This window comes from Dicentrarchus labrax, unplaced genomic scaffold, assembly GCF_905237075.1.
Source record: "Dicentrarchus labrax unplaced genomic scaffold, dlabrax2021, whole genome shotgun sequence".
NCBI classification, from domain to species: Eukaryota; Metazoa; Chordata; class Actinopteri; family Moronidae; genus Dicentrarchus; species Dicentrarchus labrax.
In genome coordinates this window covers 26,715,672-26,737,094 of record NW_026136711.1, presented here as the reverse complement: position 1 = coordinate 26,737,094, position 21,423 = coordinate 26,715,672, and the positions used below count along the sequence as shown (strand labels likewise).

The 21,423-nt window shown below is 39.9% G+C and overlaps 1 protein-coding gene across 1 annotated transcript in view; it reads right to left on the bottom strand.

Moving 5' to 3' along the window:
* Window positions 1–21,215, bottom strand: part of asic1b (acid-sensing (proton-gated) ion channel 1b) — a 142,690-nt gene extending 121,475 nt beyond the window's left edge. The window contains exons 1-2 of the mRNA XM_051415500.1: window positions 19,749–21,215; window positions 11,914–12,109 (exon numbers count right to left, since the gene is read on the bottom strand). Of these exons, the coding sequence (XP_051271460.1) occupies window positions 11,914–12,109; window positions 19,749–20,110 (558 nt within the window). The 5' untranslated portion in view covers window positions 20,111–21,215. The remainder of the gene's footprint in view (window positions 1–11,913; window positions 12,110–19,748) is intronic.
* Window positions 21,216–21,423: the final 208 nt, after the last annotated feature.

Here is a 21,423-nt window from a genome sequence, read left to right as displayed (position 1 = left end):
AAGGTTTCATGAGTGGAGCGAGCCACTTGTCGGAGCCTGTGTCTGCTGTTGAGGTAACGTATCAGGTTATCATAACTTCACTACAACCTTCCTTCCTCCATTCATAAACAATAATCTCAGTACTTATCTGCCCAGCTGTTTGCGCCCCGGGTAAGCAGGAGCATAAACTCAGTGACAGAATAAGGGTGCAGCGGCAGTATTTTAGCTGTGTCTACACTGCTGCCACTTCCCACCTACTGATTTGTAACCTAGGCCTGGCACATCCATTGTAACTGACAGTCTGGCATTAGGACAAAATTACTTTCCCATATTAAAAGAGAAATGCTGCAGTGGCCACAGTTGCAGCATTACATAAACACCTTTTCTTTCCCTATATGACAAATACAACCTCAATAGAGGCTATTAGTGCGTGGAGTTAAGGACAACGTGTACAAATAATGTTAAACATTAAACACAGATGCATATACTACACACATACACACAATCGCTTGAGAAACTGCAGGAGAAGCAGACCTGGGCCAGTTTTGTAATTTGCAACCTAAGAAAAGGGCAATTTTTTTGATAACTGTACAGCCTGAAGAGATAAAAAGACCACAAACTTTGCTTTTGGGAGATTTAACCAACAAAGTTGTGGGTCAGCATCTTACTGTACAGCAGAAGCTCTTGAATCTGGATATTTAATTTTGAGCTTTACTGAGTGTGACCTGTTCACATGCACACATGCACACATGCACACATGCACACACACACACCCACACACCCACATATACACATATTTAATACTGAATAGAGCCATAAATTGGATGGGTTGCATGAGTATGCTGCCTGCACCTTTCTGAGGTCTGCACACAGTGAACTGGGCTGGTGTGAACTGTACACTCAGCAATCTGTAAATGATTTCTGATGCTTTTAAATTCCCTCACCAGCCCCCACTGCCGGGAAAAAAATAAAATAAAATCCATTGCAAGGGAATAGTGAGATAAAGAGACTGCAAACTGAGGAAACATTAAAAGATCATGACTGACAGTTGTCTTCAGCAAAGGGGAAAGAGGGTTAGGAAAGAAAAATGTAGGATGCATCATCAGGGTTACAGAGGTTAGAAAATATATAAATATAGTTCAGTACACAATAGTTTTAATTAAATATTAAAAAGTGACATTCAGAGAACGTACAGGATGAGGATGAGAAAAAGAGCACTGCTCGGGATTCTGCAGGAAAAGGCTGAAAACTGAAATGTAGCTGGAAGGCATGTAGGTCTAAACTGGTGGATCTCTGATCTGGCAGATACACAACTCTGTCCAGCTAGCACTCACTAAAGCACGGAGCCAGTGTCTTTTCCCTGGACTTCAAATGATCCAATTCCAATTATGGAACTGTTTTTTAGTTATTTGAACACTAGGCCCTGCAGCCACCCTTCTGGTCTGAAACACACACTCTAGGAGGTCCACTACATCCAAGTCGAACACAAAAAAGTAGTTTTAATGTTGAGAATGAATAACTTATCAATGGAATTTGACAAACACATGAACACGATCTTTAAAGTCAGTTCAGGTAGGTATTTACAGGTATGAGTATGTACTTTAAAAGGCAAACCTTTTTAAGGGGTTTTCTGTTATTTTACTGCTGTGGGAGTGAGGGAGTTAGTTAGCTAGATGCCACTAAATCCTACACACTTGACCATTAAATACAAGCAGGTGCAACATAGTTGTTCTTAGTTCAAACTATAACCATTTTTCTTATTGATAATGATAAAGAAGGCTCAACTTAAGCACAAACCAGTGGTGGTCTATAAGCTAATTTCTGGTAGTGAGACATTTCTGAATTGCTTTTTAATTATTTATATTTGCCAGTGTGGGACAGGACACGTCCACTTAATATGCTCTCCGATGCAAAAGAAATGTGTTGACAGAAAAAACACCGAAACTTTAAAGTTGGTGTGAAAAATAGTCTCAAGGAACTTTATCTACAAATATTCATGTTATTTAAACGGATTGTTTTGGAAATTTAAAGGCACTTTTGCCCAGTTTCTAGAGAATTTCTAAATCTTGTCTTTTCTTGAAACTTTTCTTTGCTCTCAGTCAACGGTGGATGAATGACACACCAATATTCCCAATGCCCCGTTTTCACAAGGTTGCAACTCTGAAACGCTACATGAAAAAACTGGAAACAAATGCAATAAACAATGGATGAGCTGTTGCCTTCAGGCCTTGGTTGGTGAACAGATGATAACAAGGACACACAGAGGTTATTTGAGCCTTGAGTGACAAGTCTCTATTTCCATCAGGAAGGAATCCAAAGCAACTCTTATTAATTTAGTCGACAACTGTTGACTGACTGAGTGACTGACTGAGTGACTAACTGGAGCAGCTAAGACATGTGAGCGCAGGTGCTGCAAACACATCAAAACCAGGTCATCACATCACATCTGAGCGAGGAAATCACATGTATTCAACAAAGACTATGAAAATAACCAATGCAAGATAGAGACTTATCAGTATGAGGATGCTGTTCTGAGTCTTACGCATGGCTGCTTCAACACCTTCCCTCTCATTTGTTCTCTTTCAACACAGACGCTTTCTTGGAAATGAACGCTTTGTTCTTTAAAAAATGCCTTTTTTTTTTTTTTTTTTTACCATCTGAAGACAATTTGACCCAAGGCTCTTCTAAGTTAAAGAGTTGATTACCTCCTGTTCATCACCTGTAAAAGTTAATGCTGAAACATTATTTCAGCTTTTTTCTGTAAAGAATAGAATAGAATCAACTTTACTTTGTATACAATCTTACAGAGTACAACCTATATAGTGCAATTTGTACTATATACATATATAGTACAGGGAGCAGTGGTTGGCTCAGGGAACAACTCCAGGTCTAAACCAGTGCCTTGGGCAAGGGCTCTCACTGGAGAATTGACCTAACATATGTGTTGGAACCTAAAGTGGGGGAATGGTGGGGGAAACTGGGGAATACATGGAACATGCAAACCTCCACAGCCTTAAATCAAACCTTCTTGCTGTAAGGCGACAAAGCTAACAACTGAGCCACCATGCTGCTGACATAAACATATTCCTATATTGTGTCTCTATCAGAAGTAGTCCTCCAAGCCACTTACTACACGTTTCTCATTTTCAATATCCAAACTCACAACTCTATAGCAACCCAGGTGCAGTGTCAACCACTTTTAGGTCTAATTACAAGATTACCTCAACATCAATAATAGAGCAAGCATGGCATGTAAGTACCTGCCTACATGCTTAAAATACCAATGCATTACAGTAAGAATAAAAAACATATACAAATACAAAAATATATAAAAAAAATATTTATTGTGAAGTTAATGATTTGTTTCTCTAATCTGTAACAAGAACGCCACCAACTACTCATTAGTGATCCTTACTTCGAAGCCCCATTGACGGAAGAAATACTGAAGTCCAAAATAAATTTGACACAGTATTTTTAAAGTAGTGGATGCACCCAAGAGACAATGAAAATAAAAAAATAATCAAAACAATGGCTGGTGAGGTGAAAATACAGAATCCCACGGGGACCGAGTGGTGTTCCAACTTCTTTTATCGCTCCATCTATTCCCAGACACCAGAGCACAAGATGACAGCATCTGTAGCCTGTCATCTGTGAAATAAAGAAACATCTTTTTGACCTGTCTGTCGCTCACCTTCTCAAGCGTCATATTTAATAGAAGAGTTAAGACAAAAGCAACATCATGCAATCACGGGAAACAGCGCGCGCTCATAGTCATCAATCAGCTGCTGTAATTATCAGAATCAACTTTAAATGCCAAAACCATTAATCACGTTTTCCAGTAATTTATCTTTAATGGATTCAAAAGTGTTAATGAACTACGGGGACGGAATACAATTTGCCAAATGTAATGTACCAAGGCAAATATAACAGGTTTCCTATAATAAAAAAAAAAAACTAAATTACAAAAATGATGGAAAGTGGAAAAAGAGAAAAAGAAAAAAGAGTCAGCTCTCCTAATATGACTCTGGATGGTAATTAGCTGACTAATGCAGCAGTGTGCCACCTGCCAGTGCCGTGTGAATAATCACTGAGACTGTCTGCGGAATCTAAAGCATACATCCGCTGTTTGTGCAGTGGAGTGGAGCTGAACTGAGAGCTTTACACACAGTGTGCATGCAATGGAAGGCCTTAGCATAGAGAGCTCAGACTACCCTGCTTCTCATTCATCTAGTGCGCTGCTGGTCTCGCTGGTCTCCCTCAATGTCTATCAATCCCCACCTCTTTCCTCCTTCCTTCTGTTCCCACAGACTGCCCAGCACCACTAACCCATAGCCAAACCGAGACTCTCCCGCTGGCACATACTGCCATTCTCATTTCAGGACAGTTTCCTGCCCCCTCCACTTTCTCTTCCTCTCCTCTCTTACTCCAAAGCGTTGCACATCCATCCGTTGCCTCTGATCTCAACCAAAGTGTTTATAATTGATTCTTTGAGGGATAAGTTTTCTCCCTCTCTTTCTTTCTCTCGCTCTCTCCCCCATTGCGTACCCATTTCATTATTAAAAATCATATCATAGGAACAGTGACAGGGTCACATGAAATAAATTGATTCTCAGATCTCTCCTGAATTTGCCTTCATCTGTGTTTCTCCACCTCTTTTCACTCTTTGTCCACCCTGCACCTCACACATCACAAAATTCCCTTGTCAAAAAATTTCTTTCATTCTGCAATTTAAAATGCGACTAAGGGGTCAGCTGAAAGGTGCTTTTTTGTGGATGTGTATAGCGGGACAAAGGATATGTTTGGCTTTTTTAAAAGCCCTATGGCAGGAAATCTAGGCCTAGTATTATCCCCCCCCCCTCTTCCCTGCTGAAAAAGCCAAAATAAACTAGGCTATGAGGAAGGAGGCATGTTGCTGTCAAACCGCCCAAGGTGATGGTGTTGGCTCTTGTGCATCTTTTTTCCATTACTTCTTAATTTTAAGATGTAGACAACCATTACCAGTTTACCCCTTCATAGTGACCACACACACCAATATAAAAATGTATTTGCCAGGATTATCACAATATGCTACATCTCAAAAATGATTCTATTCTATATAAATGGCACGTAAATATGTACAAGAAACAATGCATGTCACAAGCAAACTTTAAAATTTCTTTAAACCATATATCCTTTAACATACGTTTTTGTAAGTTTTTAAATGTACTTACTACACATACACACTTGTGACAAACAGAAGTACAAATTGGTGTCAGGCTCATCTTTAGTGTATCTGCCATAATAAGCAATACCAGCAATAGGCTGACTGCACAGTTTCCCACAGATTTTTCACCTTAATACCATGTGTTTAAGAGTGAGTGAAAGTGCATGAAAACTAGTTAACACACAAGCAGAGAAGTTGAAGCTAAAAGTGCTGAATAAATGGTTGAAACACCCAGCTCCTGCAACTCCAAGGGTACTAGTGTGAATGCAGGCTAGACCAAATACTGAAAAAGATCCAAAAAACCCTACTATGTCTTTGTCAAAAAAAAAGATGGCCAACAATATAAACTTTTAAATATGTAATAATGTTTAAAAACCTTTAAAAGCACACATGAAGTGCATGGTGGCGATGAAGGTTAGTACACCAAAAAAGATTGGGAACAAAAGCCTTACAAGATATCTACTATAGTCAAAAATTTGATTTTAGCTTGGTTGGTTGAAAAAATGTTTTGAATAAACACATTACAAAATTCTTATTGCCTCACAGTTCAATTTCTTATTTTAGTTGCCTCTCAGGTGATGAGAATAAACGACAAGACAGGGAGAGCCATTGGCATCGCTACACTCAAAGAGAAGGCATTTTTTTCATTAGTCATGCATCCATTACTCAGTAACAACCTAATTGATCCATGTCTTTGAGTTCTACAGTAATAGCAAATTGATTGATTTATCCTCAAGAGGGAAAGTGGTGGGAATTGTCCGGCCAAAAAGAACGGCAGAATCATCGGCTTTGAGCTGATGAATGAGACTGGAATAGCAATGAGTAAAAGAGGGTGGAACAAAGGTGAGTTGTGTCAAAAACAGTTGATGAGGAATGGGAGATTAAAGCATGTTTGAATGTCTGATATTACAAATGGCGGGTGCCTCAAAAGACTCTCAGCCTCGGCAGTCATCACATTTAATAGCTAAAATAATTAGATTACATCAGGAATTAAGCTAAGAAATCAGCTGCCCCAAGCTGGCCCCAGCTCAAAGCCGACACACAACTACCAGCATCCTTCCACCAAGGCTCTGCAATTAAATACAGTCCTTGTAAACATAAAAGTGGGAATTTTAGACTAAAAAGAAAGAAAACACCTCCCTAACTTGTTAAGGGAACACTTCATATGGACTGGGAGGATGGGAACATATTTTATTTCAACTCACACATGTGAAGATCTATCCTTTAGACTGATTCAAATGGTGTTTATGAAATGTGATCCATAGGCATGTGGCTCTGAAAGGCTTTCTGTATTGATCACATCTCATTAGTGACACTTTGTGTACCACCAAGCGTGGACTCTAAGGGCCAATGGACAGCTGAAATGAAGCCAATAGCTCAATAGAATGATCATGGTAATTACGTAAGAGTCTGGGTTACACAAAGGCGGGGTTTACTTGACAGGGAGACTAAACGTGCTGATGGGAACACTGAAGACTAATGTAATATATAAACTTAAACAAATTTACAACGTATACTTTAACAGACATATACTACTTCACAAATATTGAAATCAAGCTGTCTTCTTAACTTAATTAACTTTTGTGTGACAGGTTAACATCAAGAAATGTCACGCGACAATTTGATGCTGTGGAGCTTTTGTATGTTTTGTTGTTCCCAGTTATTGTACAGATTTGCAATAAAAGGATCAGCAAGACAATTTTGAAGTATTAAGATGTAATCATTTCAATATGTTTTTTTTTAAAGTCAGTAGTATCAATTAGTGTTTTGTTAATTAAATCTAAAGAAAAAAAAGTTTAAAGGTATTGGAACATGAACTAAAATTACTGGAATCTCAATGACCTAAACACTAAAAAAGAGGTAATCAGAGGATGTCCTAAAATCTCCCAAGGATGCTACTTTTCTAACTCTGCTGGCAACTATACATCCTTGTGAATATAAGAAGACAAGTGTTTTCTTTGTTAAAAGCAAATAAAGAAAACAGAATAGTTGAAGTAGTTGTATTGGACAGCATGGCCTGCACAGACAACAAGTGATGGCCATTGACAGGGACATGGAGAAAACTAGTTGTTTATTTCTCATAGGCACAACAATTACAATGAAGCAGTTGTTGGCAAGGTAGCCTGACTCACTGGATGTGGACTGCTGCTTTAAGCCTGACATTGGCTGTGTATATCTGTGTGTTGATGTTTTCAAAAATCCCCTTTGCTACAAAAACAACAACAACAGAGTTAGCAAACTACAGGCTGAAATTGGCAAATTACCTTAACCCTAACCTGGTTGCTAAGAGTAAGAACATAAACAAGCTACCTAACAGGAAAGTGCTCGCCTCCCCAAGTGCAAATGTTTCACCAAAACATCATCTGCTCCCAACACTGTTTTTCAGGGGCACCATCGCTGCATCCTGGGCTTAGTGACACCCAAGACAATTGTGGTTGGTACAAAGAAACACAAACAAGCCAGAGCATTTTTTTCCCTCTATTGCAGAATGATAATGGGTGCAGCCAGACCTTTCTCCAGCACTGACACAGAGCTGTGGAGAGCTATGCAAGACTATTGGCAATTAAACTTTTTGTTATCAGGCTCCTTCCAACAATGCTCATACAAAATGTATAACAAGGAAATCACACAAGTAGAAAACCTAAGACATAAGACATAAAGTAATGAAGAAATTAAAATACAGAAATAAAACATAATGTATACATAATATAATCCAATAATCTGGTGACCAGTAGTCATAAAATGGATTAACTGTAATGTAGACAAGTTGTGCAGTAATGTAGTAAATGTATCTGCTTAATGAGAACCGTTTATAGATAGGTAAGATAGATTTACAGGTATTACACAAAAATACTATCAAGCAGCTTAAACGGTATAACCACTGTAATTGTGATGATTTTTCAAATTTGTTCAAGTCAGCCCGAAATACTATTATGACCTATAACATTTTGATTTCCTTCTATGTATTTGGATAGAATCTGACATTTTGTTTTTAACAAAAATATAAGAGTGGAAAGGAGATACTTGTTGAGTGGCCGTACTTCATTGTGTTTGTGCAGACAATTGGGCGGCTGGAAAAGGGAGATACAGTGCAGCTCTTCAGTCTCTGAGAGGTTAAATGAGCACAAACCTGTGTGTCTACTGATAGTACCGCTATTGCTGCTACTGCGGTGGCAGCTGCTGTTTTGTGTCTTTGTGCCTCTCTGCAGCACTTGACCATTATGTTCAGTTTCATCCCAAGGACTTTGTTGTTACCTGGGCCTCCGTCTCCAAGTCTATCTGTCCCTCTTTCTCTCTTTCTTTCTTGTCCTCATTTTCTTTCTCATATGCTATCTCTCTCTCTCTCTCCCTCACTGTCTGCCAAACCCCCTCAGCTTCAGTTTTGAGTCTTGCAAAGTCTTCCAGAGTTTTCCCTGGTGACTGTAGTCTGAAGTGGGTGTCTTGAAGTGTTCAAAATGGAATAATTTAGAGGTTGTGACATCAATCACCTATCAACATATTATCTACGGAGGATTCCACTGGGATGCACTGACATAGACTGTGCACCCACTGATTTTATTCTTAAACTGTTCTGTACATTTATGATCCATACGTTGACGTATGTGTCTCTATAATTAAACACAAGATCATAAAAAATCTAATTACGTCTTTGTATTCACTCACTCTTTACTGTTTTCTATTATCTCCTACAGCTATGGTTCAGAAACTCTAGGCCACCTATTAATATTAATTGAGGATAATTTTTCTGTCCTGCTGCTCTTAAATATCAGCTGAGCTAAAAGACTTAAGCCCAACCTTCTGCATTCTTAATTAGCAAAAGTCTGTCCAAGGAGAAAGAGGAAGCAGGGACACAATTAGAGGGAGTTACTAATCAGCATTAACTGAAAAGTGGTTATATAGCACTGTGTCCCACTGGGTATTGGGACCAATGACCATTAATTGATGACAACTTTGGTGATGACAAGGACACACCGTACTTCTGATTAGATAACCTGAAAACAATGTGAAGCATCAAAGTGTTTTCATCCATCAGAACATTTTAAAATGCAGATTCTCTCCATCCTATCGGAGACCACTTGCATTAAGTGCTACCATTGCTGTGGTCAGACTGTTTAATTTTCCATCTTTATCAGAGCATGCAACTGGACTCCCTGATGCCATGTGTAGTAGCGACCATTTGTTTCTGGCTATCTTCCACAGCTAGGGAGCAGCTAGCGAGGCACGCTGCCGATGCTGGGGGTAAACAAGCAGAAGCTGCCGACAGTGTTAATCACAGTTTTACTGCTTCCATGGTCTGGGGTTTGGAGGCAGAGGCTGGTGGGAGTGTTCATCGTACTGTTTTTGTCTTTTTCTATTGCACTGAAGATTCTTTCCACACCATTAGTGCTCTCTGCTGAGCTGTTTTATCCAGGTCCACTACTGTACTAATACAGTAGAGCCCTGTGACGCACCATCTGCCATAAGGACAACTAACTACAGTAATGTGGACACATCAGCACATTAGAGGAGCTGCACCATGTGGGCCGTGTTGTAGCCACTGCTGTACAACATGGTTTTACAGGATATGGGGGGGAAAAAATGCTCACATAGCATGAGATATTCAACCTCAAAGGACCACTGAAGGACACAGGGTGTAAGAGTGAAACAGTGCGCCAGATTTCTTTCTTTTCTCGCCTTCTTTCAGACATACTCTGCCAACAGACATGTGCACTGGTCTGGAAGGTGGGTTGGTTGTCAAGTGAAGTGCGCCTGTAATATAAACAGTCATGTGACTCTCTTTCTTTATGCATTTGCTTGGAGGATTGGTAAAATAAAGTGTGGAGATCTGATTTTTGTGGTTTACTATGGTTGACTTACAAAGGTTTATGCAATTTGTTCGAGTCTTTTGTGTGGAAATGTCCCAGCCTCGAAAGAGCTGGTCCAGTTTATGTCATAGGAGGCTGAAATACAGGGTGACCACATCAATAAATGGTGTGTGGAGGAGCTGCACTGATTTAGTTCAAAAGCAAGAAGTAGCCTTTTCTTACAAACAAGCGTGCAGTATCTACTAATAAAGAAACTCTTTATGAGACATTTACAAATGTGTATTAGGTTGCAATAACCACGGGATTCTCAAGAGACTTCAACCTTATCAATACATTGCCATCATCACTAGTCTGCTCTGGAAAGAGCATCTGCTGAATAGCTGCCCCGTCTGGATGAGCTCTCTCTCCCACAGCAAGCTGCCACTCTTTGCAATGTGTAACATTTTTTTAGCCTCCTTATGTCAAAAATATATATATATTTTTTAAATGTATTTTAAGAATTCTTTTTGTGACTCCTAATGCATCTACTTTACTAATTTGTTTCTGAGTTTGATTTGTCTTGTGTCTTCTGTTCTATATTAATAAAACCATAAATCCAGCATCAATTAATTTAGCATTTTAATTTTTAAACTGGTTAAGGATTTTACACTGCAGAAATTTCACAGCATCATTTTAGATACGCTTCACACACAAACATGGTGGCCCCCCTCGCTTATCATAATTCCAGTAACTGCAGCTTATTCAGACAATAAAATAGCAGAAATTATTAGTGAATGATAAAAGAGAAAATGACAAGAAATATTCATCTGAATCAAACGGTGCCTGTAATTTGAAAGGGTCACTCATAGTCACAAACACAAAAAGAAATATCAGCCAACTCTGCTACTCTCTTTCATTGTATTGTATTACGGGCCAAACATTTACTGTATCGTTGAGAGTCACCGCACTTAACCAACCCCTATTTCCAGAAGCAGCCGCTGTCACCAAACAAGCTTGAATAAACACATTGTATGCTACCTGCCAGTAGCAAACGGCAAGGTTAGATCAGTCAAACATCCAGCAAACTGAAGCGAAAGAATTGCTAATTGGTTGTAATGTTTTTTTCTGCAACAATCAAAAGTAATTGATACAGAAAAACGTCAATAGTGCAGTCAGTGTATCAAAAGGGGTTTGGGCTGGTATTAAACAGATATCACAGAAAATGTACAGTAACTGATGACAACCACAGCTATCAGACAAGGTAAAACCCTGTGTGCCTCAGACAGCTTAGTGTTTTTTTTTATATACTGCTGCTGTATCTGATGAATCCATACGCTGTACAGCAGATATAAAGGTCACACAGGTTCCAGATAATAACTGGATGTCTGTAACCATCTGATAGATGAGAAAAACAAACACTTCCAGAAAATCTCCCAGAGTGACAGATTTTTTAAAATTCTTACTCATAAAGCAAGCGTCATGGCACTGATCCAGAGTTCAGCAAAAGTTTCAACCTTTTATGAGAACATTGTTCAACCTTTCAGTAACTGTAAACCAATGCCAGCATGTGGGACCTTGCAGCAGACTTGTACATGGTGTGTATCTCCATACGCATGTACACTCAGTGGCCTTTGGCCTGTGAGTGTACACAATGGTTCTCAGTCACATCCTGAGGGGGAACAGACGGATCTGGACTGATGGAGCCACACAGATTGAACTGAGGATAAAATTCAGTATATACTATTCACTACCTAATATATCCCACCATGTCATTTCCCAAAAGCAAACTTCTGCCATGACTGCTCAACAGAGGTCATATTATATAGATGTTATAATAAACTATATCAACGCTGACCTTGTATCACAAATATGCTCAGCTGACCCTCATCTTGGCAGGCCTCAGCTGGCCTGGCAGAGGACATTTAACTATTTACACGCCTGACTCACCACTTTGAAGTCTTCAGCACTGCACTCCATGCCTCGGTAGTAGCAGGAGAGCAGCATGTCTTTGATGTCGTGGCCTGTTCGGTCGTAGAATTCACGCATGTTAAAGGGCCGGGGCTTATAGCTGTCAAAGTCGGCCCTCTCCTTCAGAATCTGCAGGACATGTTCCTCCACCAGGTGTGGGTCCCGGATCTCGTACCTGGACAAGAAGGTTGAGGGGTTAGTTCATGTGGGCATGAAGAAGCACATTCATAAATAACCATAAATGCACAAATGAACAATTTTTACATTACATTTACATTCTGTGTCATTTATTACATGACCATGTTCTCAAATTCTCATGCAGAAAACTTCTCTTGCTGTGTGAATCATAATAAAACACTCAGATATGAATAGCAAACAAGAGAGTAGACACTGAAAAAGTAAAATTAATTTTCAGAGACTGTAAAACTGTCTATTTTATTTAAACATCATCATGTTCAAACACAAAACCTTAACCTACCCATGAAAGAATAAAAAATAGACATGCCTTCAAGGAATTCCCTTTGACAGTAGAGCAAGACACAATTCAATTCCTTTTTAAAATGTGCATTTAAAGAGCTTGGCAGGCTGACAAGCATTTTTGGCAGGACAATGGGAATTAACATGTAAAAAATTAATAGAGAAGCAGCAAAAAGAGCATATTCAACCTCTAACTGAATGAAAAGGTACATGTGTGCATGCCAACTCTCCCAGACCTGCAGTTAGCAAACTCTCACAATATTATCCACATGTTGTCTGTAACTGGCAGCCTTGCTCTGGCATGCCAACCACCATGGGTGTCGCTGAGTTGGAAAAAATGTCTCATTATTTAAAGGATGTGAGTATTTCTTTTCACACAATTGTGTTAATCATTCTGCCAAATAATTAGGATTAACTGTGGCAGCAGAGCATTTTCACGTAGTAAGCATAACAATGTTCATAATGCTGTAATTCACTCTGGAAAAAGACTATACAGTCTGCATAGTCTTTAAATCAAAGCAAAACACTTCATATAGCATCTGCTGCAATTTTGGGATAAAACGTAATCAGGTGTATCATGTAAGGGAAAGCATACACACTCACTCTCTCTCGTTCTGTCTCTGTTTCCTCCTCACAAACACATAAAACATGTGACAAAGTATGATTCACTCGAGTGCGTCCACACACACAAACTGAAACTCAACTGCAATGGCCATGCTCACAGAAAGAAAACACTGTGGAAGTCATTTATGATATGCCTCTGCTTGACAACCACCATCAACCTCCAGCACCTGCTCACAGTCATTCACAGACACAAATTAACCTCAATTAACTAGCGTGGCCCTGCTCGGAGAAAAGACAGCCCATTGATGACCCCTGCTGAGCAATGGGCTATCAGTGGTACAAGCGTCCAAATTATGGAGTGCTAAGATTAAGCACTACTGACAGACACTTATGAGAATAATTTGTTTGGACACACAGAGTCTATCAGAGTGAATAACACGACATAATGGTTTTTTGAATTAACTGAGCAACAAGGTAGTCAATCCTTCTATTTCTTTCAAATCAGAGAAGGGCAAAGTAGTGAGGTAAAGGGTTTTAATATGAAGTCCTGAATTTGTGTGTAAAGTGAGAGAGCATCAGCCATCTTATAATAGGGTTCATGTATTGTGTTATTGTAATAATTTTGGACAGCTCAATTTACATTTGCAAACATGAATAAGTCTGTCCCCAAGCTGGAGAAACCAGAATTAGAATTGAAAACCATGAGAGACAGAGAGAGACAAAGGCATACCCTTCTCCCCTGACAATAAATCTGTGAATGACTTTGTGGACGCTGACAGCGGAGTTATTTCTCATGGATATGGGCGCTATTTCAAACCATAATTGGTGGTAAATCTTAATGGATTTTTTTTTAATTCCACAAGGTCAAGCTTTGTCAGTGCTCATGAACAAGATTTTGTCCCTTGATGAAGGGAATAATGTAAGTTGATCCATGAATAAAAAATGAAATACTAAATTATTTCTTTTTTGAGCAATGCCTTCACATTGAACTGGCAATGTATTTTCGACCTGTATCAAAACCAAATTACAAGAAGTGTAATATGTTTCACTGCAGCTACAGTGTTGTTTACCTGCTTCAAACAGAATAAAATAAAATATTCACCATGTGAAACAGTATGTGTGTAATTTGAAATGAGGACTGTTCCTCTCCACTGCACTCACAACACTGATGAGAGATGGGAATCCATCATACTGACATGTTGAAAGTGGAGTTAGAGATGGAGTTAACAATGCTGTGACAGAGAAGATTGGGACTAGACTTTTTTAACAGCAGCCATTTTAACATGAAATAGTAGGGTAAACACAGTTGTTATGAATTATACTAATTAAGGCTCAGTTCCATTTAGTGTAGCTCAGCCTTTCCAGTGAGCCAACATGTACGACAGCAGCACCACGATTCTGTTTGTCCTGAATGGAACAGTACCTTAATTAGTATCAATGGTAACACCTGTTTTTACCCTACTACTTCATGTCAAAATGGCTGCTGTGAAAAAGGTTTATTGTTATCACCAAAAGTCAAAAACACTGCAACATCAAATATCTTATGTAACATGGCACTTAAGTCCAATTAAATGCTTAAAATATGATAGATATTTCACCAGTTTATCACTATGACAATTTATCTAATACCTTCTCCAACATAAAGATTCAACATGTCTGCCTCTAACTTTTTCTACAATTCAGTGGCTGATTTGTATTTTATACTTTCATTATGAGTAACAGTTCTTTTCATCCATCTCTTTAATAAAAGACATAATGCACAACAGACTAAAGACAAGACAGTGCAGATGACCGAATCTTTCATGAATTAAATAGATTATAAATCCAAGAAAGGTTATTCATTAGTTGCCACTTTGTCCCTAATACAGCTGGCTGTTGTTAAAATTATATCAAAGCAAATTAAGGTGATGTAGGGTTAATGCTTAACTGCAGTTGTGCGTTAATGTGTAAACATATTATGCGCTGTGAATGTGTGATCTGGTTGGCTTTAGTGTATTAATTACCTTGTTTTTAAAGTTCATTACCGGGAGAGATGTGTGGGTTTTAGCCAGAGTGACAGCTGATCTGAACAGAGCTCAACCAGGTCTTCCATTAACACCTGTAAACAGACTAACCTTGATCACACGTGACCTACATCCTTTAGGAATACACACTGCATTAAGTATTTTATCTTAGGGAAAAATATTTCATGAATAAAAAATTCAAAGACCAGACTGGGTATTTTGCTCACAATGTTGCTCCAATGGACTGAAAGAGGAAAATTGTTACAAAATGCTTTAAAATAGATGCCTTTCACAGAAAATGAACCATCCTATATTTTACAGAGATCCAGCATGTTCATGTGAGAGTTAAGTCATTGTAGTGGAAAAATGTCAAAAAACAAGTTACTTTATAGATTATGTTTCCAGTTTGTTGTCATTGTTAGTCATGTTATATTCAGGGACTATATTTAACCAATCAACTTCAATTTGAATAAGCAAGACATCAAAAATGTAATGGTAGCTGCAGTGAGTTATACCTGTGCAGGTTTGGTAATGTTGAAAAAAGTTCATCTTGGGCCCCGGAAAAGGCAGTTCAAATCACAAAGGCATATTACGAACTGAAAAAGTTGAATCTTTGATAAAAATCACAACTCAAAACTAGTTCAGTACCCTGGCCCACACTGGGAACACATCACTACATTTTCATGCTTTATTGTTATAAGAAGATACAGCCTGTTGTGGTATACCTGGAACTTAATTGAATTGTATCCCGAGCCTGCGTCTTATAAGCAACACCAAGCTGCCAGGAGAGCACTTAAGACGCCATGTTCAGATCCCCGAGTCAGGAGGCTTTAGTTGAAGCACATACAATCACAATAATATGGGTAGATTTTTAATATTGCCCTGCCACTGCTCCCTAAAGCAATCACAGCAAACTCACTACGTAGGGGCGGGGGAGACTAAATTGGATTATGGGCCACAAGCACTTTAATTTTCTTGCGGGGACTAAAACGAATGAAGGAGCATCTGCATCCCTTTGCCACCTCATGAGAGGAGTGAGTAAATACTAGCAACCACTGATTTTCAGAGTGAACTTGTGACAGTAAGACTGTGGTCAAGAAAAACTGTACTCATTCAGGTAAACAACAAACTCTTCCTCCCTTGCAGTTCACAGTCCATTGTGTTAATTTAGTATCAATACCACAGGCTGTGTGACACAACAATGAACACATCTTGATATAATCTCAGGTAATTATCCAATTAGCGCTAATTGAACTCATATACTAACGAGGATAGGATTGTTTGTGCAGTGTCCTTGAAAATGAGTAACGGCAATGATTCCCGGTAGCAGAGTTTTGATAATTACATCTTAATGATGGTGCACCTGTGACACAATTATTATACCACTTTGGACAAGATCATAGAAATGCAAACAAGGGCCACGGAAAGGTGAAACGAACCCAAACAAATCTCTAACACTACAAACCAAAGAAGCAAAATACAGTAATAACATGCAACCTTGTGTGATTGATCCCATTCAATCCTTTTATTTTAAATCGAATTAAATTATTTTTAAAAGCTTAATTGCCTTACCTTAATTGCAATCACAATGCAAATGCAAATGAACCCACATTTGAAAAATCAGCTTTTGAAGCAACTCTTTGTATATTCTGTGTGACGATCTGGCCTCCCCATGTCCTCTCCCAAGCACATTTCATCCAGTCAAATGCTGATTAGGACCAGCGATCTTGCTGAGGCAAAGTTATCGAGCGTTACATTTAGTGGCACTTCACACACTGCTTATGCGATTTTAGAACATGTTTGCAAGCTCAGGAAACATGTTAAAGCCTGATAACTGCGTAAGCAGAAGACTTGCTTCTCTGACTTTCATGAGCCGATGCAGCACTTTTTGGCAGCACACAACCAACACCTATTCCAAAATGACCTTTCTTTTGCTAATTATCATATAATTGCCTTTGCGACATAATAAAAATAGAATTGAGCAATTTACTCGTAATGTTCTGCACTGCCAAGTGTGACTTCAGCCTGTGAGAACACAATGAGAAAGTGATTGATTTTTTTTTTTTGGTCAGGTGAAGTTACTAGTAGCTCAGCTATAAACTTCATGGCGTCTAAGATAGTCTGGGAAGGCTGGATATTGCCTGCTGCTTCCTCCTGAAAGTGATGGACAGAAACTCACAGCCACATGGCACTTTGTTTTTCTCCTGCCATTTTCTAACAAAACCCACAGCATGTCAGCTGATATCAAAAAGCTTAGCACTGAAGTGCCTTTTACCCAATCAATGTTTTTGTATTTTAAAAGCACATGAAAAAAGCAAAGTCTACGGGAAGCCATCAGAACTTTTTCATTTACAGCTTAGATTCAAGTTGTTCCCTATTCCTTTGTTTTTCCTCCAAAGTCCTTATTACAAAGAACTTTTTCGACCTCTGTGAGACTGCCAGAGAGTGAGACCTGCTAACAAAGCTTGCCTTGTCATCTTTTGAGAATACATCACATACTATACCAATCTCTAAGTTGGGGACGTCTCCCCCAAAAGCCAAACGGTACAGAGGGGGCAAGAAACAGTGAGAAAGATGAGAGTGTTAATCAGCGTTCAACTCTGTAGCTTAACAAACAGCACTAATTACACGGGGATAAAGACTTGTTCATCACACAGCTTACGAGACACAAGTTAATTGCCTCTGCTTGCAGCCCCCTTCCCTCCATCCACAATCAGCTCCTTCCAAAGCCACTTGGAGCAAGTGCCACTGCTTTCATTTTTCTGTTTTCCTCCCTCTTGTTCAGTCCGTGCCCTTGTTTGTGCATCTCACTTCTTACAGGAAATCTGACTGAACTTTGCCTAATAAATCAAAAGAGTTGGAGGCCTATGTTGATATTTTAATGGTTTGACATTCCAGCTGACAGTACAAACACAGAAATAAATCCACGTGGGATGAAAGCACGCCGCTTGATGTCTATATCATACAAAGCACGAGAACCGAGGCCCCCAAGCTATATAATCTCTTGCTTTCCTGTAAGGTTATCACCTGTAATATGGATGCACATATAGAGGTCACGGAGCAACGATATTATGTATGAAAACCAGGGAATTGGATTTATGTCATCCTAGCATGTACCGCTCTCCGACTGTGCCTTCAGCTGCAGAGCTTTGTGAATCAATACGCTAAAAATACACTGACTAATGTGTTCAAGATGGTATTTGAATGTGTTTGTATGTAGTAGATGTTGTATTTTTGCAGTAAAACCATGTCTATGTTTGTGTGCGCGGTAAACTGGTAAACGTGATCAGAATAAAACTGGGTGCCACTGAAAGGAAAGAGTGAAAATATTTAAAGTTTCAACAGTCAACGGTGAGCTTGTCATGGCTGCCGAAAGACTAAATGATCAAAGCACAGCGGAAAGCAACAAGTGTAAAGGGAGGGGACGACAGTTGTGAATCACACACACACACGTCTCTTCACAGTTTAGTCAGCAGGGGATTATAGAAAATCTGCTCGTCTACTTATCCAATATTGAGATATTCGTATCACACGAACTGTAAAACGACGAGGTAAGGAAATGCACCCGCAGCATTTTCTCCTTCATCATTTTGAATTAACCACTTAGAAACATCTATTATCTGTTACCAGGGGGATAAAATGTGTGTGTGAGTGTGTTTTTTTTTTTTATCAAATACTGTATCAACATATATCAACAGATTGATGTTAGGGGGTATATTTCATGTTGTCGCATACGATTACATAAATACAGCAGCTTATGTGCAGTGTGGATTTCAGTTGACATGATCTATAATGTCACTAAATTATTAAATAACCAACTCTCAATGCTGAGCCTCTCCCCTCCTCTCTTTTCAGAAAACACTGTTCATCCGTACCTTTTTTTTCTCCCTTCCTAAATAACCACAGGCTAAGGTGAGTCCAAGTTCACACTCACTGAAAGCCTTGAAAGGTTTTGCATGCTTTGTCCATGTTGTTTTTGCACATTCCCCAGCGGGCCTAACAGCGACGACCAGCGAGACAGGTGTTAAAACGCTGCTTTGCACTTCTGTGTGACATATGAGATTTCACCTGAGACAATTCAGACATCAAAAGGCTGCATTTCCAGGACGCTACTGAACACCCAAATTAAATTTCACGAGTTCAAAGGTTACTGATGGCCTTGAAGATTTTAAACTACTAGGGGCCATGATTTGTAAAGCATCAGCACTACTTCCCTTTTACAGAATATCTAAAGAGTTTTGAGGTTTAGACAGTGGGGTTCTGGGATTAAGTGATTTAATGGTTCTTCATTAATTTTATTGGAATAAAGTATCGCTTAGTTTTACGGTAATTGCAGTAGAATGGACCCAAATTAAAAATTTACCGTTTCAGCTAAATGTTTTAGTCTTGTGCCTGTTATCTCATATTGTGCAGTGGACACAATCAAAGCCTGAATCAACAACTACTAAATCCTCACAGATGGGTTTCCCTGAGGCAAAATCTTATCTTTGAGGCAGATTGTCTGTTTGAGAGTATGTGTACTGAATGCTGGTTTTCTTTTAACCTACAGGAGGGAAAACTGGCTGTTACAGGTGAGGTCAGTGAGTGGCAGGAAATCAAAGATCTTCAGGAAATGTCTGATATTAAAGAACTTAATCACTGGCAGGCTATGCCACTGACATACCAACAGCTTAGACCTGTGGTATCTAGGCTACAGGGTACAGGTAGCCCTTCACACACAAGTAAAACACATGGGAACACACACACACACACACAACCACACACACACACCTGCCGTTGAGCAAGGCAAGGAGCTCCCCAGCGTGGTACAGGTCGTTGCGCGTCACCCGGCTGAAGCGGAAGGAGTTGAGGTTGCAGAAGGTGACTGAGGGGAACACCATCATCGGAGCCGCCACCTCGTCCAGCTTGGTGACATGGGGGTACTGGAAGTAGAACTGCACCCGGTCCACGCACACCATCACCAGCACGCCCACGGAGCTCAAGAAGAACAAAATCCACAGGCTGCGCTTGATACACATCCGCTCATAAGTGAACATGTGCGAGATGCCGTGCAGCGTGGACCTGCTGGCGAAAACTTCAATGGGAGCCGGCTGTTTGTAGTCCATGTCCTCCGAGTCCGCTTTGAGATCCATTATGGTTTCCAAAAGGGGGGATGAGTTCAGATGAATGGAGGGAGGGTTGCAAACGGATGAAAAAGGAGAAAAGTGGCGTTATAGAGATAAGTAGGGGCTTTTTCTTAATGGTAAGGAGGGTTAGAGTCTGCAAGTTCACGCCCTTCTACGCATGTGTTTCTCATGCAGTCTGTGTGAGATGTTGCGTCACTGACAGCCGGCAAAAACAGCCCGACATTCAGAGCATTATACCCCGAGATGTTGGCTCCAAAAAAAAAAAAAAACAAGCCCCCCCACCGTCCTTACGTGCAAACACTTGGAGAAAGTAGAGCTGGGGGAAGCATGTGTTGTACCACGGCTGGGGTCACACTTCCATAATAGAGAGCCCGGTGTGGAGCGCGCATTGGACCGATGGATGGATGGATGGATGCCAACGCTGTCCTCTCCTCGCTCACTTGTGTATTATTACCCGAGTTGATTTTTTCTAAACAAGAAAAAACAAAGGCTCCGTGCAGGTCTGCAAAAAAAAAAAAAACCCCAACAACAACAACAACAAAACAGATCACGATTGAGAAGGGAGTAAACAAACGCCGAGGAAAACAAAAGGGGAAAATCTGAATTATAAAATCAAAAGCGATGGTATATTCTCTCTCTCTGTGTGTAGTAGAAAGGCGACATGGCTCTTCATATGCAATCCCAACACGTGCTGAATAACAAATAGCCGCTGATTTCTCGCTCGTTAGCGTTTTTTGAAAGGCAGTCGTCGGGGTGTTCTCTTTTTCTTTTTCTTTTAAATGATTATTATTTCTCCTCCACAGCCAGCGTAAAACAGCTGCATCACAGAGGAGCTGTGTCTGTCAGGTAATAGCTGCCTCGGTGCGCCTCTGCTCGCCTGCTCGCATCCATTCCCCCTCTTCTCTCTGCCTCCTCCGAGCTGCCTCCACAATAATGCGGGGGGGGGAGATAATTACTCCGATTTCATTTGGATTTCACGCTGGTATCCTTGAATATAAGAGTGTGCTGGTAAAAAAAGAAGAAAAAAACCCAAAAAACAAACCAAAAAAAAGGTGTAACTGTTTGCTGGATAAGGAGAGGCAATTGTCGCCTGAAGATGCTCAGCGTTATGAATTCAGGGGGAAACCACCTCAGATGCGGTCGCGGCTTGCCCGGATCAATTAAATTCGCCCTAAATAGGAGAGAGCAAGGATAGGACGGCATGTGTTTTACACCGGGTGACGAAGTCCAACGTCGGTGTCACTTCAGCAATGTCTGCACTTTATCCAGAAGCGAGCTACCGGCGGTGTACCGAGCCCTCAATATCAGCGACGACGAGC